This window comes from Alternaria postmessia, assembly GCF_024291825.1.
Source record: "Alternaria postmessia strain BMP 2775 chromosome Unknown scaffold_1, whole genome shotgun sequence".
NCBI classification, from domain to species: Eukaryota; Fungi; Ascomycota; class Dothideomycetes; order Pleosporales; family Pleosporaceae; genus Alternaria; species Alternaria postmessia.
In genome coordinates, this window is record NW_026260074.1 from 493,142 (window position 1) to 513,196 (window position 20,055).

At 50.8% G+C, this 20,055-nt stretch overlaps 7 protein-coding genes across 7 annotated transcripts; 2 read left to right on the forward strand and 5 right to left on the reverse strand.

The window, feature by feature from the left end:
• Window positions 1-279: 279 nt before the first annotated feature.
• On the reverse strand, window positions 280-4,643 carry J4E82_000172 (uncharacterized protein; the record flags this gene model as incomplete). Its single annotated transcript, XM_051726495.1, has 3 exons — window positions 280-2,129; window positions 2,177-3,646; window positions 3,698-4,643. 3 exons carry the CDS (start codon window positions 4,641-4,643, stop codon window positions 280-282), a joined length of 4,266 nt encoding a protein of 1,421 aa, XP_051593677.1.
• A 1,086-nt stretch (window positions 4,644-5,729) lies between these two features.
• J4E82_000173 (uncharacterized protein) lies at window positions 5,730-7,093 on the forward strand (the record flags this gene model as incomplete). The annotated part of the gene is made up of 3 exons (XM_051726496.1): window positions 5,730-5,946; window positions 5,995-6,123; window positions 6,174-7,093. 3 exons carry the CDS (start codon window positions 5,730-5,732, stop codon window positions 7,091-7,093), a joined length of 1,266 nt encoding a protein of 421 aa, XP_051593678.1.
• Window positions 7,094-10,040: 2,947 nt separating this feature from the next.
• J4E82_000174 (uncharacterized protein) lies at window positions 10,041-10,673 on the reverse strand (the record flags this gene model as incomplete). Its single annotated transcript, XM_051726497.1, has 1 exon — window positions 10,041-10,673. The coding sequence occupies one exon, from the start codon at window positions 10,671-10,673 to the stop codon at window positions 10,041-10,043; it is 633 nt and encodes a 210-aa protein (XP_051593679.1).
• An 893-nt stretch (window positions 10,674-11,566) lies between these two features.
• On the reverse strand, window positions 11,567-12,364 carry J4E82_000175 (uncharacterized protein; the record flags this gene model as incomplete). The annotated part of the gene is made up of 1 exon (XM_051726498.1): window positions 11,567-12,364. The coding sequence occupies one exon, from the start codon at window positions 12,362-12,364 to the stop codon at window positions 11,567-11,569; it is 798 nt and encodes a 265-aa protein (XP_051593680.1).
• Window positions 12,365-13,609: 1,245 nt separating this feature from the next.
• J4E82_000176 (uncharacterized protein) lies at window positions 13,610-14,425 on the reverse strand (the record flags this gene model as incomplete). The annotated part of the gene is made up of 2 exons (XM_051726499.1): window positions 13,610-14,228; window positions 14,253-14,425. 2 exons carry the CDS (start codon window positions 14,423-14,425, stop codon window positions 13,610-13,612), a joined length of 792 nt encoding a protein of 263 aa, XP_051593681.1.
• Window positions 14,426-15,674: 1,249 nt separating this feature from the next.
• J4E82_000177 (uncharacterized protein) lies at window positions 15,675-17,306 on the forward strand (the record flags this gene model as incomplete). Its single annotated transcript, XM_051726500.1, has 1 exon — window positions 15,675-17,306. The coding sequence occupies one exon, from the start codon at window positions 15,675-15,677 to the stop codon at window positions 17,304-17,306; it is 1,632 nt and encodes a 543-aa protein (XP_051593682.1).
• Window positions 17,307-17,533: 227 nt separating this feature from the next.
• J4E82_000178 (uncharacterized protein) lies at window positions 17,534-19,337 on the reverse strand (the record flags this gene model as incomplete). The annotated part of the gene is made up of 3 exons (XM_051726501.1): window positions 17,534-18,229; window positions 18,291-19,200; window positions 19,249-19,337. The coding sequence occupies 3 exons, from the start codon at window positions 19,335-19,337 to the stop codon at window positions 17,534-17,536; spliced, it is 1,695 nt and encodes a 564-aa protein (XP_051593683.1).
• Between the last annotated feature and the right edge of the window lie 718 nt (window positions 19,338-20,055).

A 20,055-nucleotide genomic window follows, 5' to 3' on the forward strand; every position in this document is an offset into this window, starting at 1 on the left:
GAGATACAATGCGTGAGACTGAGTGAAAGTGTTTGAGCCGTACTTGGGAGGGTCGAGACATGTCATGACCGTTGCTTCATGCCCATGATCATTGTTCTTTTCTCTAGGCAGATGAGTCTATCTTTGTTGTTGATGCTACAGACTGTACTGTTGTCTTTTGACACATCAGAGTAACACAATTGTCCATCCCTGCCACGTATCGAGATGTTCCATCCAGTCTCATCCAACGTGACTGTTGTCGGTCACTGCTCATGTCCAACTCTTTCAATTGGTAACTGCTTACAACACCGGCATCAGCACCTCGCTCATCCATCTCTTCACATGTTCGCAAAGCCGCCTGTTCTCATGCTGATCAATCCCTTCGCCCCGATTCCTTGCCCCCCATCTCTGCTCTACATCGAGCGCTAGCTCCTCAAACAACCCTGTAATCTCTTCGTCCACATTGTCTCGTGTCAAAAACTCCAAATCGCCTCCTTCATGTAGCCAATGCTTCAACAAGTCGCCGTCAACATGCTTATTTTTGGGGCCTCGTTTCGAACTTTGTCCCAGATGGCGTGGATCCACATCCCTAACCAAGATCTCACCATGTTGGTTCCCAGTGGTGTTGCTCATAAGCACGTTGAAAATGTCACCGCTGCGGGGATTGATAGTATCGTGTTTGTAAGCGCCCGAACGGTTAGCCTTGATTTCGATGAGATTTTGTAACAGCCGCAGGAGCAGACCCGCAGGCTGAGAAAGGATGGATAACGAGAAGACCGTGCCATCGGTACAAGCACCGATAATATCATCAACAATGATGCCGGTAATTTGACCCGCAGTATTCGGACGGCGCCAAGGTGGACGGATATCACCGCGATCGAGACGAATTACTGTACGGGAAAGACACGCCTCGAATAGTGTCGGCGACGCATTGCTGTAAGTCATTACAGGCGGTTGGTAAAGACCCGTTACCGAGCTGCTTTTCTTGTCGGTAAGCAACACAAACCTATCACTGCTGTTGTCCTTTGCGTTTGGCAGGTCTACGACCAGATGTCGCGCGCAGTTGCGCATGCCGCTATCAGAGAATTCTCGGACAAACTCGAAAGTACCCGGGCGTGCTGCTTCAACCACCTTGTAGCAAAGGTGCGAGTGCTGGAGTGTCGAAACGTAAACAAATGGGCGAACGACCGACACATGGATACCTGGAGAATGCAGATCCGTTTTCCCGCGCTGAAACCATCGACCGGCTTCTTCATCAAAACGGTCGATAAACAAGGACCTCCCAACAATACTCACCGTGGTTTGGCTGTCCCAAAGCGCTATACCATAAACAGGTTCGTTGTATGTTGATTGTTTCTGCAAATCTAGCTTCGAGCCAGATTTTCCAGTGTTGAAGATCAGTCTCCTTCCATTGTGCTGAGTCGCGCTCGTCTGAATTCCGGTTCCAACGATGACGAGATTGTACTTTTTGCCTTCTTTGTTCACGAACTGCCATTCGACAATGGAGTATACCCTTTCGGCGTTCATCAGAGGACATTGGGCGACAACGAGTCGTTCTGTAGGCGCATCCATCTCTTGTTTGATCTCCATGTCATCGGTTGATCTGTCGTCTCGAACCCTCAATAACTTCATCGACGACTGCAGGACCCGTTCACCAAGTGGTGGCCCACGCCGCTCTTTTGCCTCCATAGTCGATACTAGTACTCGACGTAGCTTTTTCATGAACAGTACGTTGGTAGGCTTGGCACCTACAATGAGTTTCCGCGGAACGACCTTTGTGTCGTGCAGGGCTCGTGGGAGTATATCCGGAGTTGGACACTTGACGTCCGCATCGAGCTGCGAGAAAAGAAGGCGATCTCCAGCAACAGCGAACAAGAACCCGCCAAGGTTTCTCCCAAAGACATTCTGGTCCGGGAGGAATGGTAGCTGGAATATAGCTGACACTGGAGATTGGTTGTACTCAGGGTGACTGCGGTCAGTAAACCATATAGAGTCGATTTCAAGATGAGAGAATTCGCTTGGAGAGTAGCGTACTCGGCAAAAGTCTGATCCACAAGACACATATGCCGCTGAAACGTTGGTTTCACTAGGTGTTATCTTGGCTGAGGCTGCGCCCATTTGAACAGCGTTCCAAGATAGAGGTGAAATTCCTTCATGTTGTCAGCAACGCCAATCAGTAGCTTCTACTTCGTCTTACCACTATGATCAACTTCCAAGTGAGAACTCAGAAGAGTTCCATCCCGCATTGCACAGACTAGAACGTTTCTGCCCTCGTTGCTCAGAACTACAGCACTCTCACAAAGCTTTTGCAGGTTCTGGAATGTTTGGTGCTCTGTCCAAGAATCTTCCAAAGCTATCGACGTGCTATCATGCGAATACTTGAAGAGTAAAATCTTCGAGTCGAATGTGCTAACAAAGACATATGGGGAGCCGTTGATATCTAATATCTCTATACATGTCGGGTCGTGATCCAGCTGGTGCCTGAAGGATCTCGACCGCTCGAACTTGCCACTCTTGGAAATTGGTACGATCTCTAGTAATGCACGGCCACTTTCTCGCGACGCAATTGCAATAAAAGGGGATCCAGCGTGGGAAGCAGCCAACAATAGTGGAGTATCGAATGCTAATGACTCGATTTGTTTCAATGTCGGTCGTAGAAGTGTACGGACCTCTTGTCTCGTGATCTGAATCGATATATCATCAGACCAAGGACAAGCCGAGATGGTTTCCACTTCTCGCATCAAGTCGTCTTCGAGTGGATCGTCGTCGCTAGGCGTCTGGAATTTGTCCCAAGAGCCTTGCTCCCATGCTCCTGAAAAGTCCGCACGGCTCTCGGGTTGGGTACGAACGACACGGATCACAAGCGTCTCCGGCGGAAGTGTTATTGCGAATATAGCATAATGCTGACTCCTCATCGTGCCTTCTATTTCTGCCATATGGCTGCCATGGTCAACAACCCAGATACCAGCGCAGCCGTTGATACCACTGAAACTGTCATCCACAATAGCTTGTATTCCGCGCCTCAGCTCCGAGATCTCTCCATTTGGTCTGTTGCCGTTGGCGACAAAAATGGACGACCGTTGACGCTCATCTGGCGCGCGTGGACTGGAAAGCTGAGTTACTGCAAGGTCGGTGAGGGGCGTCCAGTTTGGTATCGTGTCGACGACAGAAAACTGACTTGTGCCTGCATAGTGTACTGCATATGAGTATTCAGCCGGCCAGGCACCAATTTTACAAAGCATACCGTCATTGCTCGCTCCGCCCGCAATCAGGAGATCCGGATATTGTTGCGAAATTTCGGAGCGATCGACACTGACACACGAGAAGGCAGTATCAATCCGGCACTGCCATTCGCCAGCTTCATCTATCTCTAGAGTACCCGAAGGACCCCGAACCACGTAGATGATACGCCCATCCTCCCTGGCCACGTAAAAGGCTTCTTTCTGATACTCGGGATTACGTGGGGTCTTATCCCAAGCCGTCCATTTTGGAGCTTGCTTGCTGTCACCTGGTAGAATAGACCGGAGTGTCGTATGATCGATTGGTACTATGGTATGCGCCGGGTCACCAGAGAGGATGTTCTTGTAGACGGAGATGTGGTCGTCTGAAACCAGAAGAAAATCGGGACTACGACGAAGAGGAATGAGCAGAGAAGGCACCATGTCCTCTGAATAGGTTAGCCGAGCCCATCTGCCGTGTCATGCAGTCTTCCACTTACCAAACTGGACGAGATAGCGCTCTGTCCGTGGGGTTGCTCTGCTAAGATCTTGTCTGCAGTCCCAATCGAAGCAAGTAAGTCTGGTCCTTCCTTCCAATACGACCACGAAAAGCAACACGACGTGAAAATCGTCATGCCCGCCTCCCGATGACAGAAAGTCCATATGCATGATCTGCCCTTCGATTGATATAATCCGCTCGTCTTCGATAGGCGCGGTAATCTCGTTGCCCTCTCTGGCCTGCCTCCTCCATTTCTCCATAGGCTTCGTCTTATATAGGATGAAGCGCCCTTCGTGCGCTGCAACTGCTATCGCGCGGCATTTGGGATCTATAGCGAGGAAATTTCCAAGACGATCGAACCGGGAACTTCCTGCAGGTAGCCTGACAGTTCTGTGGCTGAAAGTGGTAGTACCTGTCTTGCTGTGCTGTGCCCATAAAAACATTAATGATCGGTTGGAAAGACTGAGTACGATGATTTCCGGAGGCAGCATATTGCCTTCTTCTCCTGTTGTTGGCTTTCTTTCGATGTGCTTCATGTAGTTCCCATGTAATGGAAGACCAGTACCTTTGGATGAAGGTATTTCGCGAGGCTCACCAAAGACCTTGGCAGTAAGGATGCGACCACCGTTGAAGTTAGTCTTGGAAGCCACATGGTGAATATGGCCATAGTCACGGATCTCTTTGAGTTGTATAGAGTCCTCGCCAACCATGACGATATCTATGAGGTCCCTATGGCGTATGTTGGCCGGGAGAATGAGCTTGCTCAGCGGAGTCTCTACGACTGTCTGCGACAGTATGCCGTATTCGGGTATCTGACCTGATGACCTGGTAGTAGTATCCCGCATTTCAACGTCTTCCCGAGGAGCGTTGGCCATTATCTGATAAGGGTCGAGTGGTCTTGAAACCCACTCACCGTCGATGAGGCTGAGGCCTTGGGCTTGAGCCATTTGTGATCAAGGAATGCTCAGGAGACTGACGGCAAAATGGATCTTGACAATGCCAAGCAAGCGATTTCTGATGCCGTGCACAGTACGGGATCAGGCCAACGCAGGTAGAAGCAACGAACGCACAATGTTCAGAGCTGAGATAGATGACATAGTGCAGCCTGCCGGGGCAGGCTTGTCAGACACGTGATGAGGCAAGGAAAATCAGTAGTAGCAGCTGAAATTAATTGAAGCAACGGACAGCCCGTCGAATATCGCAGGGGCTGTAGTGGATAGTAGCAGTGTTGAGCAGAATAGCAGCAGCGACGTGAGGCAACTGCAGCCGGGATACCTTGGCTTACTGAGGCGGGCTGCTGCAATAAGATGCTGTAGCGCCTTTGGCACACTACAAGAATGCAAAAGGCTAGCAAGTGCGCCCACTACTAGCACGTGAGGCACGAGAGTATACCCGCGTACGTAGGTAGCGTGCCTTGAATGTCAAGATGGCTGGGGGATCTAGATCACCAGATGATCGTGCAGTATGGAGCACGATCTGAGTAGGCTCGGGATGGCTATGTGAGTGGGTTGCAAGCCCCAGCGAGGCGGCGCAGTAGCCGGCCAGGGTGTGAGGAGCCTTGGAGCGTTCGTTGGTGGGTGTGAAGGTGTCGTGTATGCAAGGAAGTGGCTCCAACACTACTCATTTGGCTGCACAGCAGCGTCTCGGGACTGGAAGGCTGTCGGCGAACAGGTCCAAGAGCAATTTCGAGTGGTGTTGTCGGGTTGCACGGCTGTCGTCTCACGTGCAGGCAGCGGGTGAAAGATGTCGATGGGCAAGACTGGAAACGGCATGTCCTAGTAGTTGACATTCACAGTTCCGTGGGGTGCCAAGCGCCTCGGCACGACAAGCAGGAAGGCGCGACCCGTCACGTCAACCTGGCACCAGGGACGCCGGCACGAAGCAGCATGTAATCCACCAGACAAACACTTTGTCCCCCTCTGCATCTTTTTCTGCGCTCTCCTGCGCATACGAGGCCCACGTTGGCCACGTCATCACGCCGTTGTTCCTTGTTGCTGAATATCGAGGGGACGTCTCGAGATGCGGGCATTGTCATGGCCTCTCGCACTCCCTCCGGCTCCGTGTCGCGCTCAGTGAGCTCTGGCAGCTTACCCTCACGACACGCCACGCCCGTCTCCCAACTCACGCCTACCGAAAAGGAGAAGGAATCTCTCGTTCGCGCAGCAATCGACAATGGCGACGTCACCGCCCTGGTAGACCTTGCTACGAGCCCGTCTGGCCTCATCAGCGACACCTTGCGTCGCGCTGCTTGTACGCCTCTACCCGCACAGATTTCCGTATTAGGCTGACACGATGTAGGGCCCCTCTTGCTAGGATGTTCTGATGACGACTTGGGGAAGGAGCCATGTGATCATCTTCCCGAGCACAAGGACGAGCACCAGGTTAGCTTGGACGTTAACCGCGCATTTGTCTACTACCCAAAGAATGGTAAACGCCATGTAAGCTGTTAGTACTTGTCTCTGTGCTAACATGGCCAGAATCCGAGAAGCAGCTTGATCGTCGAAAGCAACAGCTCTCCCAGGTCATCCTCCATGTCCTGCGCCGTCACCCCACACTGTGCTACTTTCAGGGCTACCACGATATCGTGCAGGTCTTCCTACTCGTCCTCGGGCCCGAAGATGCCTCCGCTGCCGTCGCCCGACTAAGCCTCCTACGCATTCGTGACTTCATGCTCTCATCGCTCGACCCAGCCCTTGCCCAGCTCGAACTACTGCGACCGATCCTCCGCGCTGCCGATCCCGTTCTGTACGACCATCTCCCCAAGAGCCAGCCTTCGTTTGCGCTTGCTGGCACAATTACCATGTTCGCCCACAATATACAGGACTACAAGGATATCACGAGGCTATTCGATTTCTTTTTGGCCCGACATGCTGTCATGCCCATTTATCTCTTTGCAGCCGTGGTGCTGTCCAAGAGAGAAGAGTTGCTGGAGTTTGACAAAGAAGATGAGGACATACTCTATGTTATGCTAGGCAAGCTGCCAGAGCCTTTCGACGTCGAGTTTCATATCGCTCGAACCGTTGAACTGTACGAGAGACTACCTCCTGCGTCACTCAACAGTTGGGAGTGGTGGCGCATCTCATCTTCCAGCGTACTCAAGTCGTCTGCAACAAATGCCAGTCTGCGTCATCTCACATTGGAAGACGGAGAGACGTTTTTCTTGCAACAGGAGCAGGACCTCCGCCGCGAGCAGGCTCTGAGGCGCGCAGCCAAGACGATACAGTACATCAAGCTGCGTATTTGGTACCACCGCCGCAGGTATGGAGCCGTTGGCCTTGCCATAGTGGTAGGTACCTTTGCACTATGGCTTGGCAGAAACGGAGAGCTCAGCACTCGATATCCACTCCTCGGACCGATGGGCGACTATTTGATGAGATTCCTTGGTGGTCCAGCATAAAGAGGGTGAACAAGGAGGCAAATGTACAACAAAAGTGATTTCGGAGCATAGCATGGAGCTGAAGAAAAAAGTCGGCGTACTGCACCTTGGAGCAACAAGAAGATAAAAGTTTGACAGAGACATTTGTCTCGAATAGAGGCGTCAAAATGGAATAGCCATCTGGCTATACTTTTACCGTTGGTGATACTTCCCTGTCAATTATCGTCTATCACTATTGCCACAGTTCCGATCGTGTAATTCTAACTTCCTTTCTATGACGCGTTCGAGGAACCGCTGGACATTGTACTCAAAGTCGTAATACCCACAACATGGACACTAAAACCTCGCTGGTCGAAGTCGCGCCGTTTTTCCCTTTTCAATTCTTGGGAGACTCGACACAACTTACTGCATCATGTAACGCGCAAGCCCATGTTTTACAGTACTGCAACTGTCCTGCTTCCGTCAACGCGGACTTTGCCTATGGCATCGTCAGTCATGATTCTTCTCCATCACGTGTCTACCCTCGTTCCTTATCTCGTCCCTGTTATCTTCATGTTTCCTTGTTGAGGCAAAAGACATACCTGCATGCAAGCCGCAACTTCCAGTTCGCAGATCTTCATACAGGGAATCTATGATAAAAGGGTCGCAAGTGCGGGGATTCTGACCGTGTTCTTGTAAGGAATGTAGGCCGTTGCCTTGGGATTGGTTGTCCGTGTTGATGCTATGACAGATTCAGGTGTCACTATTATGTTAAGATGCGAGTTCAGTGAGTAAGTTTTCAATTGTGGTAGAAGACTATATATAAGAATGCTCACCATGTATACCAGGCTGTTTGATATACACGCAGCACCTTCCGGCACACATCAGTCTAACGGCCATTCAGGCTACCTGGTGAGCAACTCAGAATGCTCCACAACGGCATATCACAGTGTGGGTGAGCCATGGATCAAAGTGTTTAGATCAGGCTCTAGCACTTCGCCGTACCCGAGGTGGTATGTGCAGCGATCGCAGTCTTTGCACTATCGTGGAGTCAGTCTTCTTTCTTCAGTGTCAAGAGCGTTCAACCTACATCCCAATCCTCGCACATGCTCGCACGGCACTTCTCCATGTCCTCAAGCTTCGGTGAGCCCTGTCATCGTGTTAGTCCATCCTCCGCAGGGCAAATTTACCCCCAGTCTGCCATTGTAGGAATGAGAACGTTAGAAAGTGGATAAAGAGAGTACTTACAGCTGAACAGTACATGTACCGCATAAATTCGCAACTACTGACGGTCTCACATACCCTGTTGTCAGGATAGAGATACTTCGGGAAGCCTATGCAGTCCATGTTCCCCTTGGGGTATTCAGGCGTAGGCCCAACAGGCTGGCAGGCACCGGCCCTGTGGCACTGTATCGGTTCTTGCCATGCGCCGTTGATGCAAATGAAAATGAACCGACGGTGGGTATCGCAGGCATAATCACCGTGGGTGCACTGAGTGCTATTGGTCTGACGCTCGAACTTTGGTGGATCTATGCTTCCTGTCCCACAGTGCGCTTGACCTGGCCTGTCAGTCTTGCAATCACCGGGAGTGGTGCATTTCTTCTCGGTGTGGTACACTCCATCTTTGCCGCACAGCTGAAGGGCATATGCGTCAGAATCGCACTTCCTATCTCCCGGCACGCATAGCTCTGGTACTACGGAGGGGAAAGGCAGTTCTACCCAGCATTGCGCGACATCGTCACGCTTGACGCACTTGGACGGATTGGGACACATTGTCGGTTTCCAGCTGTTCTGTTCGCACAATTGAAGAACATTGCCCAAGCAGCGAGATTCGCCAGTCCTACACCACTCAGGTATTCCCGTGGGAGAACGTAGAATGAGAAGTGTGGACGCAACGATCAGTTGACAACGAGCATCGTTGTATTCTACGCGACACTCTTCAGTATCGCTACAGCTTTCGATTTTGACCCAAGCGCTTTCGGTACTACACATCTCAACTTGTTTTCCGCTGCATCGCCTCTCGCCAGCAGTGATGCAATGCTCGAAAACACTTGGGGTACCTTTAGAGATGTATGACCTTGATTCAAGGTTTTTCGAAGGAGAACGTGTAGGCGGCATGTCGTTGATGAAGGGAGCCCGAGCAATGACCCGGTGTGAAGATCGTAGGCACGGTTCGACAACACAATCTTGCTCAGTACATTGGCCGGGAGTGTTGGGGTCATGGGCATCGATCGTGCAGAACTCAGTGTCGCTACATGCTTGGATAGGCACATAGTTGCCCAAAGGATCACATTCTTCCACATTGTTGTCATGACAGCGCTGAGTACCTGTCTTACACGGAGTCTCTGGAAGTAGGATTCTAACAGAGAAAACTGTTGGCAGAATGGTGACAACAGTCACGAGAATATCGAGGATTCGCATCTCTGGTGAACGTGTTCAACGAGGGGGGATTGGTAACGAGTAAAAGTTGGCAGTAAAAAGGCCAGAAAGAAGGGTGTGCAAATGGAGCTTGCTGTTCGAGAGAGCGCACTGATATAATCAAGGAGAAACGGAGAGAACGGAGAGAATGGATGGCGGTGTAAGGGTGAGCGTTTGTTGAGGCAGGTGATAGGTGGGTCTTAGGTTATAGGGAAAGAGCTCCTCAAAGACAATCAACGCCCAGATTATGACTCGATTAGGCTCATTAAGTTTCCAAATGCTGCCTATTAGGAAAGTTAGCATTTGAATCACACCATGCAGGTTCCCGCGCGAAACATGATTGTGCAGTTGTGCCACATCGTAACTCATATATTTGAAGTGTTTGTCGGCCTGCGACCTTTCTGTTGGGAGAACTCCGCCTAGCGCCTTGCATAAAGCTGATGTCATGTTGTAGGGAATTATACTAAGAGTTATAGCAGTCTGGCCTCTCAACTTTAGCCACTGCATGTTTTTCGGCCAGGTGTTGGCCCGCATGAACGCCTTTAGTCGAGCTTCAGACAATGTCAGCCTCTTATTTCGGGCCTGTGCCATAACCAGCATCGTTCTTGGGGTCCTCTGCCAACAACTCTGCGCTGTATACACGCTTGTAGTCCTGCTCACTCCAGCCCTGTTGTTGAGCGAGACCGCTTAGGCTCAGGCCTCGTGACCTAGTTTTCTTGATCGAATCTCCCTGCGGGGCACCGACGGGTGTTGATCCGTAGTTAAGCGGTACTACTCCCTGGCCGGGGGGTGGGAAGGGGGTTGTGCCTGAAGGCGACGCGACTGTCTGGCCAGCAGTGACGTTCTCGGGTGTTTCAGAGTCAGCAGAGAAGTCTGACGAGACGGATGCTTGTTGCGCTCGCTTCAGTGCGTTCTCGTAGTTGGCTGAGCTTGCTCTAGCCATACCGGGTCGGCGGTAGCCAGTGTAAGCCCTAACAGCTTCGGTTGGCCCATTCTCTGTGGTTCTCTCGTTTCCTCCACCAGCGCCCATCAGCGGCAGTAGACGTGGGTCGGGAGCTGCTGAGTCGGTCTGTGAGACGCTATTGGAAGTGAAGGCAGCTTCGGCTTCGGAACGTGTATTGGGTGTGAGGCCAGATGGGGTAAAGGCGCCCGATGAAAGGAAGGAGCCTTCGGTGGGCGGCATGAGAGATGGTCGTGGGCTCATAATGAAGATGGTGTATCACTGCGAGGTCTTGGTGTAAGCTGGCAGATTCCGCCCATTGGCTGCGCGCATGAACGTACGTGAAATGTGTACACTAAACTTTGGAAGATCTGGTAGCGCGTATCGCGACGGTAGTGTGATTGGTGGGTATTGCTTCCCTGTTCGTTGGACAGTTAGCAGAGTGGTTCCCCGAAGGACCGCAGAGGCACCGTACCGAACGCTCAGGGTTCTTGGATATGCAGGTGTAGTAAGAGAATCGTAATTCTTCGTTGCCGCCTCCCTTAAGCGACTGCTATCTATTTGAACAATAGCGGCTGATGCTATGCCATCATACCTTGGCGGGTGACGTCTTTTCAGGGTCCAGACTTGCGGGGCCCCTAACCGTACAGGGCAGCCGTCCGCGCTGCTCAATCAACGATGCTGTCGATTGCAACCAGCCGCGAGGGTTTTGCTGATCGCTTACCTACTTGATGTGGAGTGGCCTTTGTGCAATAGGCGGGAATGGTCCGGTTGCAAGCTCTGAGCGGAGAGAAGACGTGCACCATGCATGTCACGGTGCGTCAGGGCGTTGTTGACTTTCGGAACACGGGACATGGGTGAGTATTGATTCTATTAACCTCAACTGAATATCCACCCGCTATCTACCTACTCCCATTACTTTGAGATCGAAACCCTAAACCCTTGATGTGTTTAAACATTAACTAAGATACAGCATACGACCACTGTGCCGAGTAGCATAATCTTGCCCTCAAAATATCAGGACCGTCATGACGAAACTGCGAAGCCATGAGACAGTATCTAAGATGATGTCAGCGAGGAACTTAGCCAGCAACTGAGTCGAAATCCTTTAACATACAGCAGTACTTTGACCACAAAATCGTTCAACAAATGTTGACCTAAAGGTTGGAGTGGCAAACACCAACGGCCGACTCGACGGTAGCAGTAGCCTTGGAACTGCACGCGACGAGTTCAGAAATAGCAACCGAGACATCAATGCCGACCTTGGCTCCAATAATGGGGAGATCAATGTCGACGTTGGCTTCGATGGCGGCGAAATCAATACCAGCGCAAGTAGCGATAGCACCGAAACCTGTGAATCGAGCGGCAGTGACGCAAGTACCGCACGCCGCGTTTTGGGAGCAACCTGATCTGGCTGAATCTATGCGGGCATCGAGGGAGATCAGAAGTTGGCGTTCAACGCGACGAACGGATTCAAAAGCGTCAGTGACCTCGACTTTGTTGGTTACGACTGCCGGTGCAAGCTGGCGGCGTGCGGTCTCCGGAGCGATCATAGCAGAGAGCTCGACCGAGATGTCAGTGAAGACAATTTGTTTAATTGGAGCAGGCCAAGCTTCGACGACTCCAACAGGCTGCTGAAGGATAGCGGTCCAGTCTTCGACCTTGATTGTGGCAAAGTCGTCAGTGTTGAGTAGGTTGACTATCGCATTGGTTGGAACGTCGCATTGCTCGGCAAGGTCCTCAATTCGTACCGCCCCCACGGAGACGTCAACGTCGACATCGATATCGGCGGATGCGTCGATGTTGGCGGATGCGTCGATGTTGGCAGATGCGTCGACGTTGGCAGATGCGCCGATGTTGACAGATGCGTCGATGCTGGCAGATGCATTAACGCTAACAGCTGTTGCCATACTGGCAGTAGCCAGAAGCAGAATCTTGACAAATGAAGCAGTCATTGTGACTTGAATTAGTTAACGAGCGTTGTAATTAGGGTAAGGAGTGAAAAGGGTGGGTGAGATGCTTGAAAGAGAGTAGTAGTGAGATAGTGTTTAAAAGGTATGCGCTTCTCTCACCTTTTATAAGTCTCACGGCTTCACCAAACATAACTCGCCGTCCTCCGTGACTATCAGAACACAGCGTTCGATGTCGGGCCTGGAGTGAGTAATTTGCGACATAGTGCTAACCATCTCACAGAAATTCGTTCTATTGAGATCAAGATACGATGTCAGCAATGGTGAGAGCATACCAAGCCTACAATCATTGCCCAAGGAAGTAACAGCATCAGCCCTAAGGACGGAACGACTCATGTTCTCTCCGAAAGTGGCTCACTCCAGACAAAAGCAGATTTATCAAGCAATGGCATTCAGGCACCAAGCGAACAGACGATGCCAGAAGAGGCAATTGAATTGACCCCAAGGACTTGGACCACTAACCCGAAGGGCAAATAAACACCATACGTCAGCGACGGGTATGGTCTAGTCTCCCCTGACTGCCTCAAACGCTCCAGAACAGATCAGCCCAGTTGCCCACGTCAGGGGCGGCCCGAACAGACCGGTCCGATAACTCCGACCTATCCGTACAACTGGATCAGTTCGTCCGTCTAGATCTGTCAGACTGTCTAGGCCGGGCCGATCACGGCCTTGAGAAGTTTCCAAACCACATTGCTCCTATCTCTGCCAAGCATGCGACGTCGTACTTCACATCTTATATCTGCCATAGTATATCTGTATATCTGTGGTTGGATTCAACTAGTCTCATCTAACCTCTTTCTAGCTTGGTCAAGGTCTTCTTGTCACATTCTCAGCATTCTCGGCTTCATTTGCTCCAATTAGTCCTCGTCGTATTCGGTGAAAGGAACTCCAACGTCAGCATCTCATGCCTGTACGGTTTTAAGTAGGGTACCTGAGTAGTTCTTGAATGGGCTCAGGCTAATCAGCTCTTGGTCAAGTAAGCAACTAGCACCAAACCTTCTTTATGGATCGGTCGACGACACATCAGGAGCGATTGTTGTATTTCACTATCTATGGTAGGGAGCGACTATGATACCGGTAATGACTGGCTGAATAAGATATGAAAGATTACAATTTGGTAAGACACAAAGAGATCCGACATCCCAACAACCACTCTTAATGCGACAACGATCATTCTCAAGGTTACAGACCAAGCTGTGCGCGTCCAGTATCGAAGAAGGATATTCGAGTCTACAGGACCATCTTGTGGCCTTGGCGTATATGATCACGAAGTTTGTCCAGGCGGTAAAACTTCATGTCACAGTCATCGACAATGCACTTTAGTATAGGGTCTTGATGCTTCCGCACGTGGCGGCGGTAATCGCCAGGGCGGCGGAAGGTCTTGGTGCAGCCATCAACGGTGCAGCTGATGCGCGTCTCGGCAGTGCGGTGACGAGCGCTGGCACGTGCACCAGAAGGCTGGTTGGGTGGTGCAGCCACGTTCATCTGCGCAGCAGTAGCTGGAACGATGGGTTGGAAAACACGACCCGTTCCTGCTGCAGGGTACGAAGGCTGAGTCGGAAAAAAGTTGAGCTGCGGAGGCAGAGGCATCAAGAAGGTGTCACCCATGGGGGGAGCAACGGAATCATCGAAGGTCCAGTTGCCAAGTGCACTAGCATCTTCGGTGTATGCGTAAAAATCGCCGTTGGTGTTGTATATATCCAAAGGCCCAAGGAATTCTTGAGCAAGAGCCTCGTGCACAGAAGAGGTGCCAAGTTGTTGCGGGTACGCATGGCCCGAGCGCAGGTCTGTTGGCGCTACCAATACGGAAGATGGCTCAGGGTTTTTGCCCTCCGACGAAAAGGCATAACTGCATGGTGTTAAAAAAAATTACCTCTGATTGGCTGCACCACCGAATGTCTGTGCGCTCGCGGCTGCCGTTGACGTAGCTAGCTGAAACTCCTGCCAGCTGTAGGCGATTTGTCTACCTTCGTCGAAGAACTCCATATCGGGGTTGATATTGTCGCGCGATTCCGTAGGAGATGATTGCTGATGCTGGTAGTTCATGGTAACGAGGTATTTTCGTGAGTGGAATGACAAAGCCGTGGAGGAAGGCGCAAGCAGTGCACAATGGCTGGTTCGTGTAGGCGACGATGGTCGTCAAAGCGACAAACAGAAGCTGTGGATAAGAGGGAGTAGGTAGGAAGAGTCAGGAAGAAACTCGGATGAATAGCGCTAGGTACACACATAACGAAAGGAAACATGGTGCAGTTAAAGGGCGGCCAATCGCGCAACGCTGTTACGAAGGGCGCCTGTTCGCCGAATGATTGGTTGATATCCGTAAGCCTCAACCTGCACACCTTCAAAAGGTTTCATCCAAGGCTGTAGCTTTCGATGTGAATAGACATCTACGGGCTACACACAGAATTGATCTTCCGACTACCTAGGTATGGACTGGAGCGAAGTCTTTCGTTGCGATCAATGCTGTAAAGCTTTCAACACTTTAGGCCGCTACAAGTAAGCTTACAATCCACCAGCACCCTGCTCTTCTATTAAACGCTAATATAAAAACAGTCAGCATTTGAAGACGCACTCAAAGCCATTCCAATGCGGCGAATGCACTAGGAGCTTTGCCCTGCGTTCTGATCTTACTAGACATGTGCAGGCACGGCACCGACTTGGCGTAGCTCGACATGCATGCCCCGTCGTGGGCTGTCCATTTCGTGCTTCTCGCAAGGACAATATCCGTCAGCATCTCCAGAAAAGTCATCCGCAGGTTCATCTAGGTCCTAAAACATCTAAATTAAGTCGCCGCCGAGCAGGGCCTGAGACCACCTGTTCATCAATTACACTTCGAGAATCACCAAGCACTCAAGGCGACGTGTCGTTGGCGAATACCTCGACCTTGATGCAAGCCGCATTTGCAGGCAACATTGGTCTTATGAGAGTCATCATCCAACTAGGCATCAACGTCTCTACACAAGCTGATGATGGTTCTACTGCTTTACATTGCGCTGCCAGGGCCAACCAGATCGAGATGATACACCTTCTCATTGCCTTGGGAGCCCATTCAAATGTTCGAAACGATAAAGGAAGGACACTCCTACACGAGGCTGTATCCGGTCGTTGTATACCCGCGTTCAGTGTCCTTGTGGAGAGAACAGCGGATATCACGAGACAGGTCCTCTGCGAAACGATAGAGACAGGACAGCATGAACTTTTCCAGCAAGCTTGGGAAAACTGCCACAAGGAGATGCTTGGGACTATCCGCCGCAGTCTTTTCGATGTTGCAGCAAGCTCCACCCAGACAGCGACTATGGCTACACTACTGTTGCTACCTGATATCACACCAGAGTGGATTTTCAGCGACATGACTTCCACCATACGCCGGATCGTCCTGAAAGAGCAAATAGCTATGCTGGAATGTTTACTAGAATCTACGAAGTTAGATCCTATCATCAACAAACCTATCGGCAATGGGAGTTCTGGCAGTCTAATTCACTTTGCCGCCGCCCATGGGCACGCTGAGGTTGTTGGACTTCTTCTCAAGTACGGAAACATCGACCCAAATCTGGCACCAAAGCGGTATGGATTCATATATGAACTCTCACCTATCAATATTGCAGCTTCGCGTGGTCACTTCGAAACTGTGGAAAAGCTCCTTGGACACCCTGGTATCATTCTGAACACCAAGACTGGGTGGACAAATGGTACGACAAACCCTCTGCTTCTTGCTTCGCGAAAGGGGCACGTGGAGATCGTACGATTGATGCTCAAAACCTTCGACCAACGGGGACTTGGTGTGGATGATACCAGCGGATCCTCTTACAAAAGAACGCCATTGCAAGGCGCCGTGTTCTATGGACATACGGACGTCGTAAAGCTCTTGCTGCTTCGGCAGGATATCGATGTAAACCCGTCCCTTGGAAAGTCAGGCTTGAGCACGTGCCAAATAGCAGCACGGCATGACCATGCTCAAACCTTGGGTGTGCTGCTCGAGGATTCCAGGACTGATCTAAGCAATACAAAGAATGGCCGAGTTTCATTGCTGTTCGAAGCCGCCATGGAAGTACGTTGGTCTTTAGTTGAAGTCCTGCTCGATTATGACGAAGCCTCTCCGCAAGATACGGTACGTAAACTCTCCACCCGAACAAACATCGTAGGAAACCGTATCGATATCCTGGAGAATCTCCTAGTCGATGAAGGATTCCGTGAACACTGCACGAAACAAGGAAGAGCGAATCTCTGGCTAGTGGCCGCAAGAACCAATAATCTAGCACTCGCGATGCTCCTCCTTGAACACACTCAGAGGAACAAAGGAATGCACCATCCTGCTACGGATGTCAATCGTAGAGATAGCACGGGTGATGCACCACTACATGTTGCGGTACTATCTGCAAGGATTGGTGTTGTAGAGCTCCTGCTTCACCACAAGGATATCGACATCAATATCATCTCGAAAGGACGGCGTGGGGACTCTGCCGTACAGAGGGCAATAGAGTACACCAAGTACAGCTGGAAGCCTAAGGAAGCTCTCTCTTACATAATAGATCTTCTTTTAGCCCATGGTGCTCAGGGCGCATCGCGCAAACGAAACGACGACACGAACAACCTCGTTGTCCCGCCCTTGCTCGCCCGAGCGGAGGACTCAAACAATCTCGTACTGCCATCCTTATCCGGGTGTGCGGAGCACCAAGACTCTCGTTCAGCCAGGGTAGATGAGGATCTGAGACAAAGTACCCATGCGTCATGGGCTTCAATTGTTGGGATTCAAGACAATGGCGTTGGGTCTGGAGAGATGAATAGAGGCGACGATGTGTTGGGCGACATGACTCCAACGTCTTCGGACGACTGGTTGGAAGAAGATCCTGACGTAACTTTCGAGGAGTGGATGCACTTCGACGATGAGGAAATGATCGAAGATAATCGCTCAGAGATGCTAGATTGAACAACGTTCTGTAAAGCGCTTGTTGGATCTATCTTTCACCTAGAAGAACGCGTTCTGTAGTACTCGAAAGATGCCTTCGCTCGGGTGTGGTAGGTTCGTTCGTCCTACAAGATTCTGAGGAACAGCGAATGAATGCATGCATGCACAGGAAGACTGGTGAGGTACATGTCTATATACATTCTAGGTCAAATATCCACAGCGAAAGTAACCAAGCATAATCTATCGTCTCAACCCATGCGATCATCCCAAACGCATGCGACATCGCTCGTCTCGTCGCCCCGCCAGACATTTCCCGGGACATTCTTTGCCGCAACAGCAGCTCTTAGCTGTGTACCTAGATCAGGCGGGCCAGAGCCGATGACTTGGGTTCTTCCCTGTTCGACTGTCTCGCTTATGAAGGTATCGACCAGAGAAGGAACATCAGGACGCGCATTGTTTAGCCATGTGATTCTGAAGTTAGGGCACTGACGGCTCAGTTCCTCAACTCGGGGGTCGAAAGGAATGGTGTCAATAGAAGTTGCTTGAGACAGTGAATCGCTATCACCAAAATCGTTGCCTTTGTCCACAGGAGGTTGCCAAGAGGCTTGTTGATGCTGTCTTGGGTCAGGCCGAGTCACAAAGATGTTGATCCTGAAGCGCTTCTTTGCCTCAGCCGATATTATCGGCGCCTTCTCTAGCTTGTCCTCATTGTAGGGCGAATCTGCTTGGAATCCATCGAGTTGTGACTTCAGATATGCCAACTCAGAGGCAATCCATGCAAGATTCTCCAGGTGTCGCACAGTCCAGACTAATTCGATGTTGCGCGCGGGGGAAGCGTCGCTTAACGCTTTCATGATAACGGGCAGGGTGTAAGTGATTCCTGTGCCACCAGAGATGGCGAGGATGTTTGAGAAGTCGTCATTCATGATGGCGCTACCATATGGCTAAATGAAGGTATACGAAGTCAGTGTATGTCTTGCATGCAATTCTTACAGAAACACTTACGCCCATCATAATAACTGGGGTCGACGCTTCACGGCGTGGATAGCAGTTGGCGGCCGATTCAGCGAGAGCAGCGAGTTTGGCAGTTTCGCCTTTGCAAGCGCGTATGATATAAGTATGGCTCTGGATTGGGGAGGAGCTCGTAGGGTTGGATGCCGGGGTGAAAGGATGCGATTGCCAGATGTTGAGCGCAGGAAACGTGAGGTAGAAGTGTTGCCCGATTTCCCACGCTCTGTGGGGGTGAGCAAATGTCATCCTTACGACAGTCCCGGTTGGATCTCTAAATGTCTCCATGGTTGTAGGAATAGAGCGGAAGCCGAAACCAAGACCTCCATCTTTGTACCCAGTGTGTATGAGCCAGGTGCGAATTGTGCGCACCACGAGGTCGAACCCCATAATGGCCAAAGACGCGATCATCCAACATGACAGTTTCTCCCAATGGCCCCAGCAAGCCCCCAGATAAAGGCCAGCGACGACGAGATGTGATTTACGGAAGAACTCATAACCCGTCCAGCGGATTACTGGCCTGAGACTGAAGACGAATAAGAAAGTGATGAACCCTTGCGCGACACAGCCCCAGATCATGTACTTCTGACTGAACCATTCGTTGTACGTTGTTGGTTGCGGCTGGTATAGCTTTCCTTCAACAATGGTCCAGATAATGGCATGTACGAACGATTGGACAAGGATGATGCGGCCCGTCCAGCGGTGCAAGAAGTTAAAGCTCTGATATGGAATGCCGGTGAGCATACTGAGAATAGAGTCGCGGCTACAGAGGGCGATAGTCAAAGGAGTCAAAGCGAATGCAAAGGCACCAACGCGATCGGCAAAGCCGCCAATGCCGCTTCGGGTGTTGTGCAAACTTGTGCCTTTGACAGGTGTAATCCAAGTTTTGTAAGTGATACCGGCAAATCTTTTGAAAGTCAGTCGTATTGTATTTGTCATTGGAAACTTGACTCACGAGAAAGCTGTCAAATAAGCACATAGCAACGCCAAGATCAGAACCTGCAGCCTTGTAGTATATTTGAATACTTTCGAGCATTCAGGCATGAGGTGTCGGCGTATGGTAGAGGATCCCAGACTAACTAGGCGGTACAAGAGGCTCTGCTCCGCACCATCCCTTCTTTGCGGTCGAATCAGTCGAGACAAGAGCGTCAGAAGCAAGAGCGCGCCGAGTACAGCCCATAGAATGAAGGTGAAGATCATCGAGGTGTAGTGGTTGCCGTAAACGGCATCGAGATACTCGCACGATCCAGCATCGTTTGTACATGGAAAATTGCGGACCGCATAGCCCCAGTAGTCGATTGTATATTCAACATCAGAGTCGGTTTGTATGTGACGGGCGGCGAGCACGTTATCGGTCGAGTTGGAAAACATTGTAATGAGAGGACGCAGCACAGCTGCAAAGAAAGAAGAATAAGAACAGGAAAGAACGGTATGATATGGTCAAATACGCGGTGACATCGTGATGGCATAGATGAGGAGGATGTCCAGTTAATAAACTAACACTGTACCCAAATTTCGCGGGTTCCACTACGTAATTGGACCAAGCCTTGTCGTGCGGTTGGCAAGATGTGGGTTCCGCTGTCAGGTTCCTTCGAGTCGAACGTCCAATCGTATTTTTTCCGTTCCTGGCCCTGAGACAAAACGTTACCCACATACCCGTACTCATGGCACCGATTGTTTAGGAGCGCGGAACGAACACCCGGAACAACATGGAGCTGCCGATAAAAGGAAAGTCGTGGTAGACGGCTTTGGTGAAGTCGCA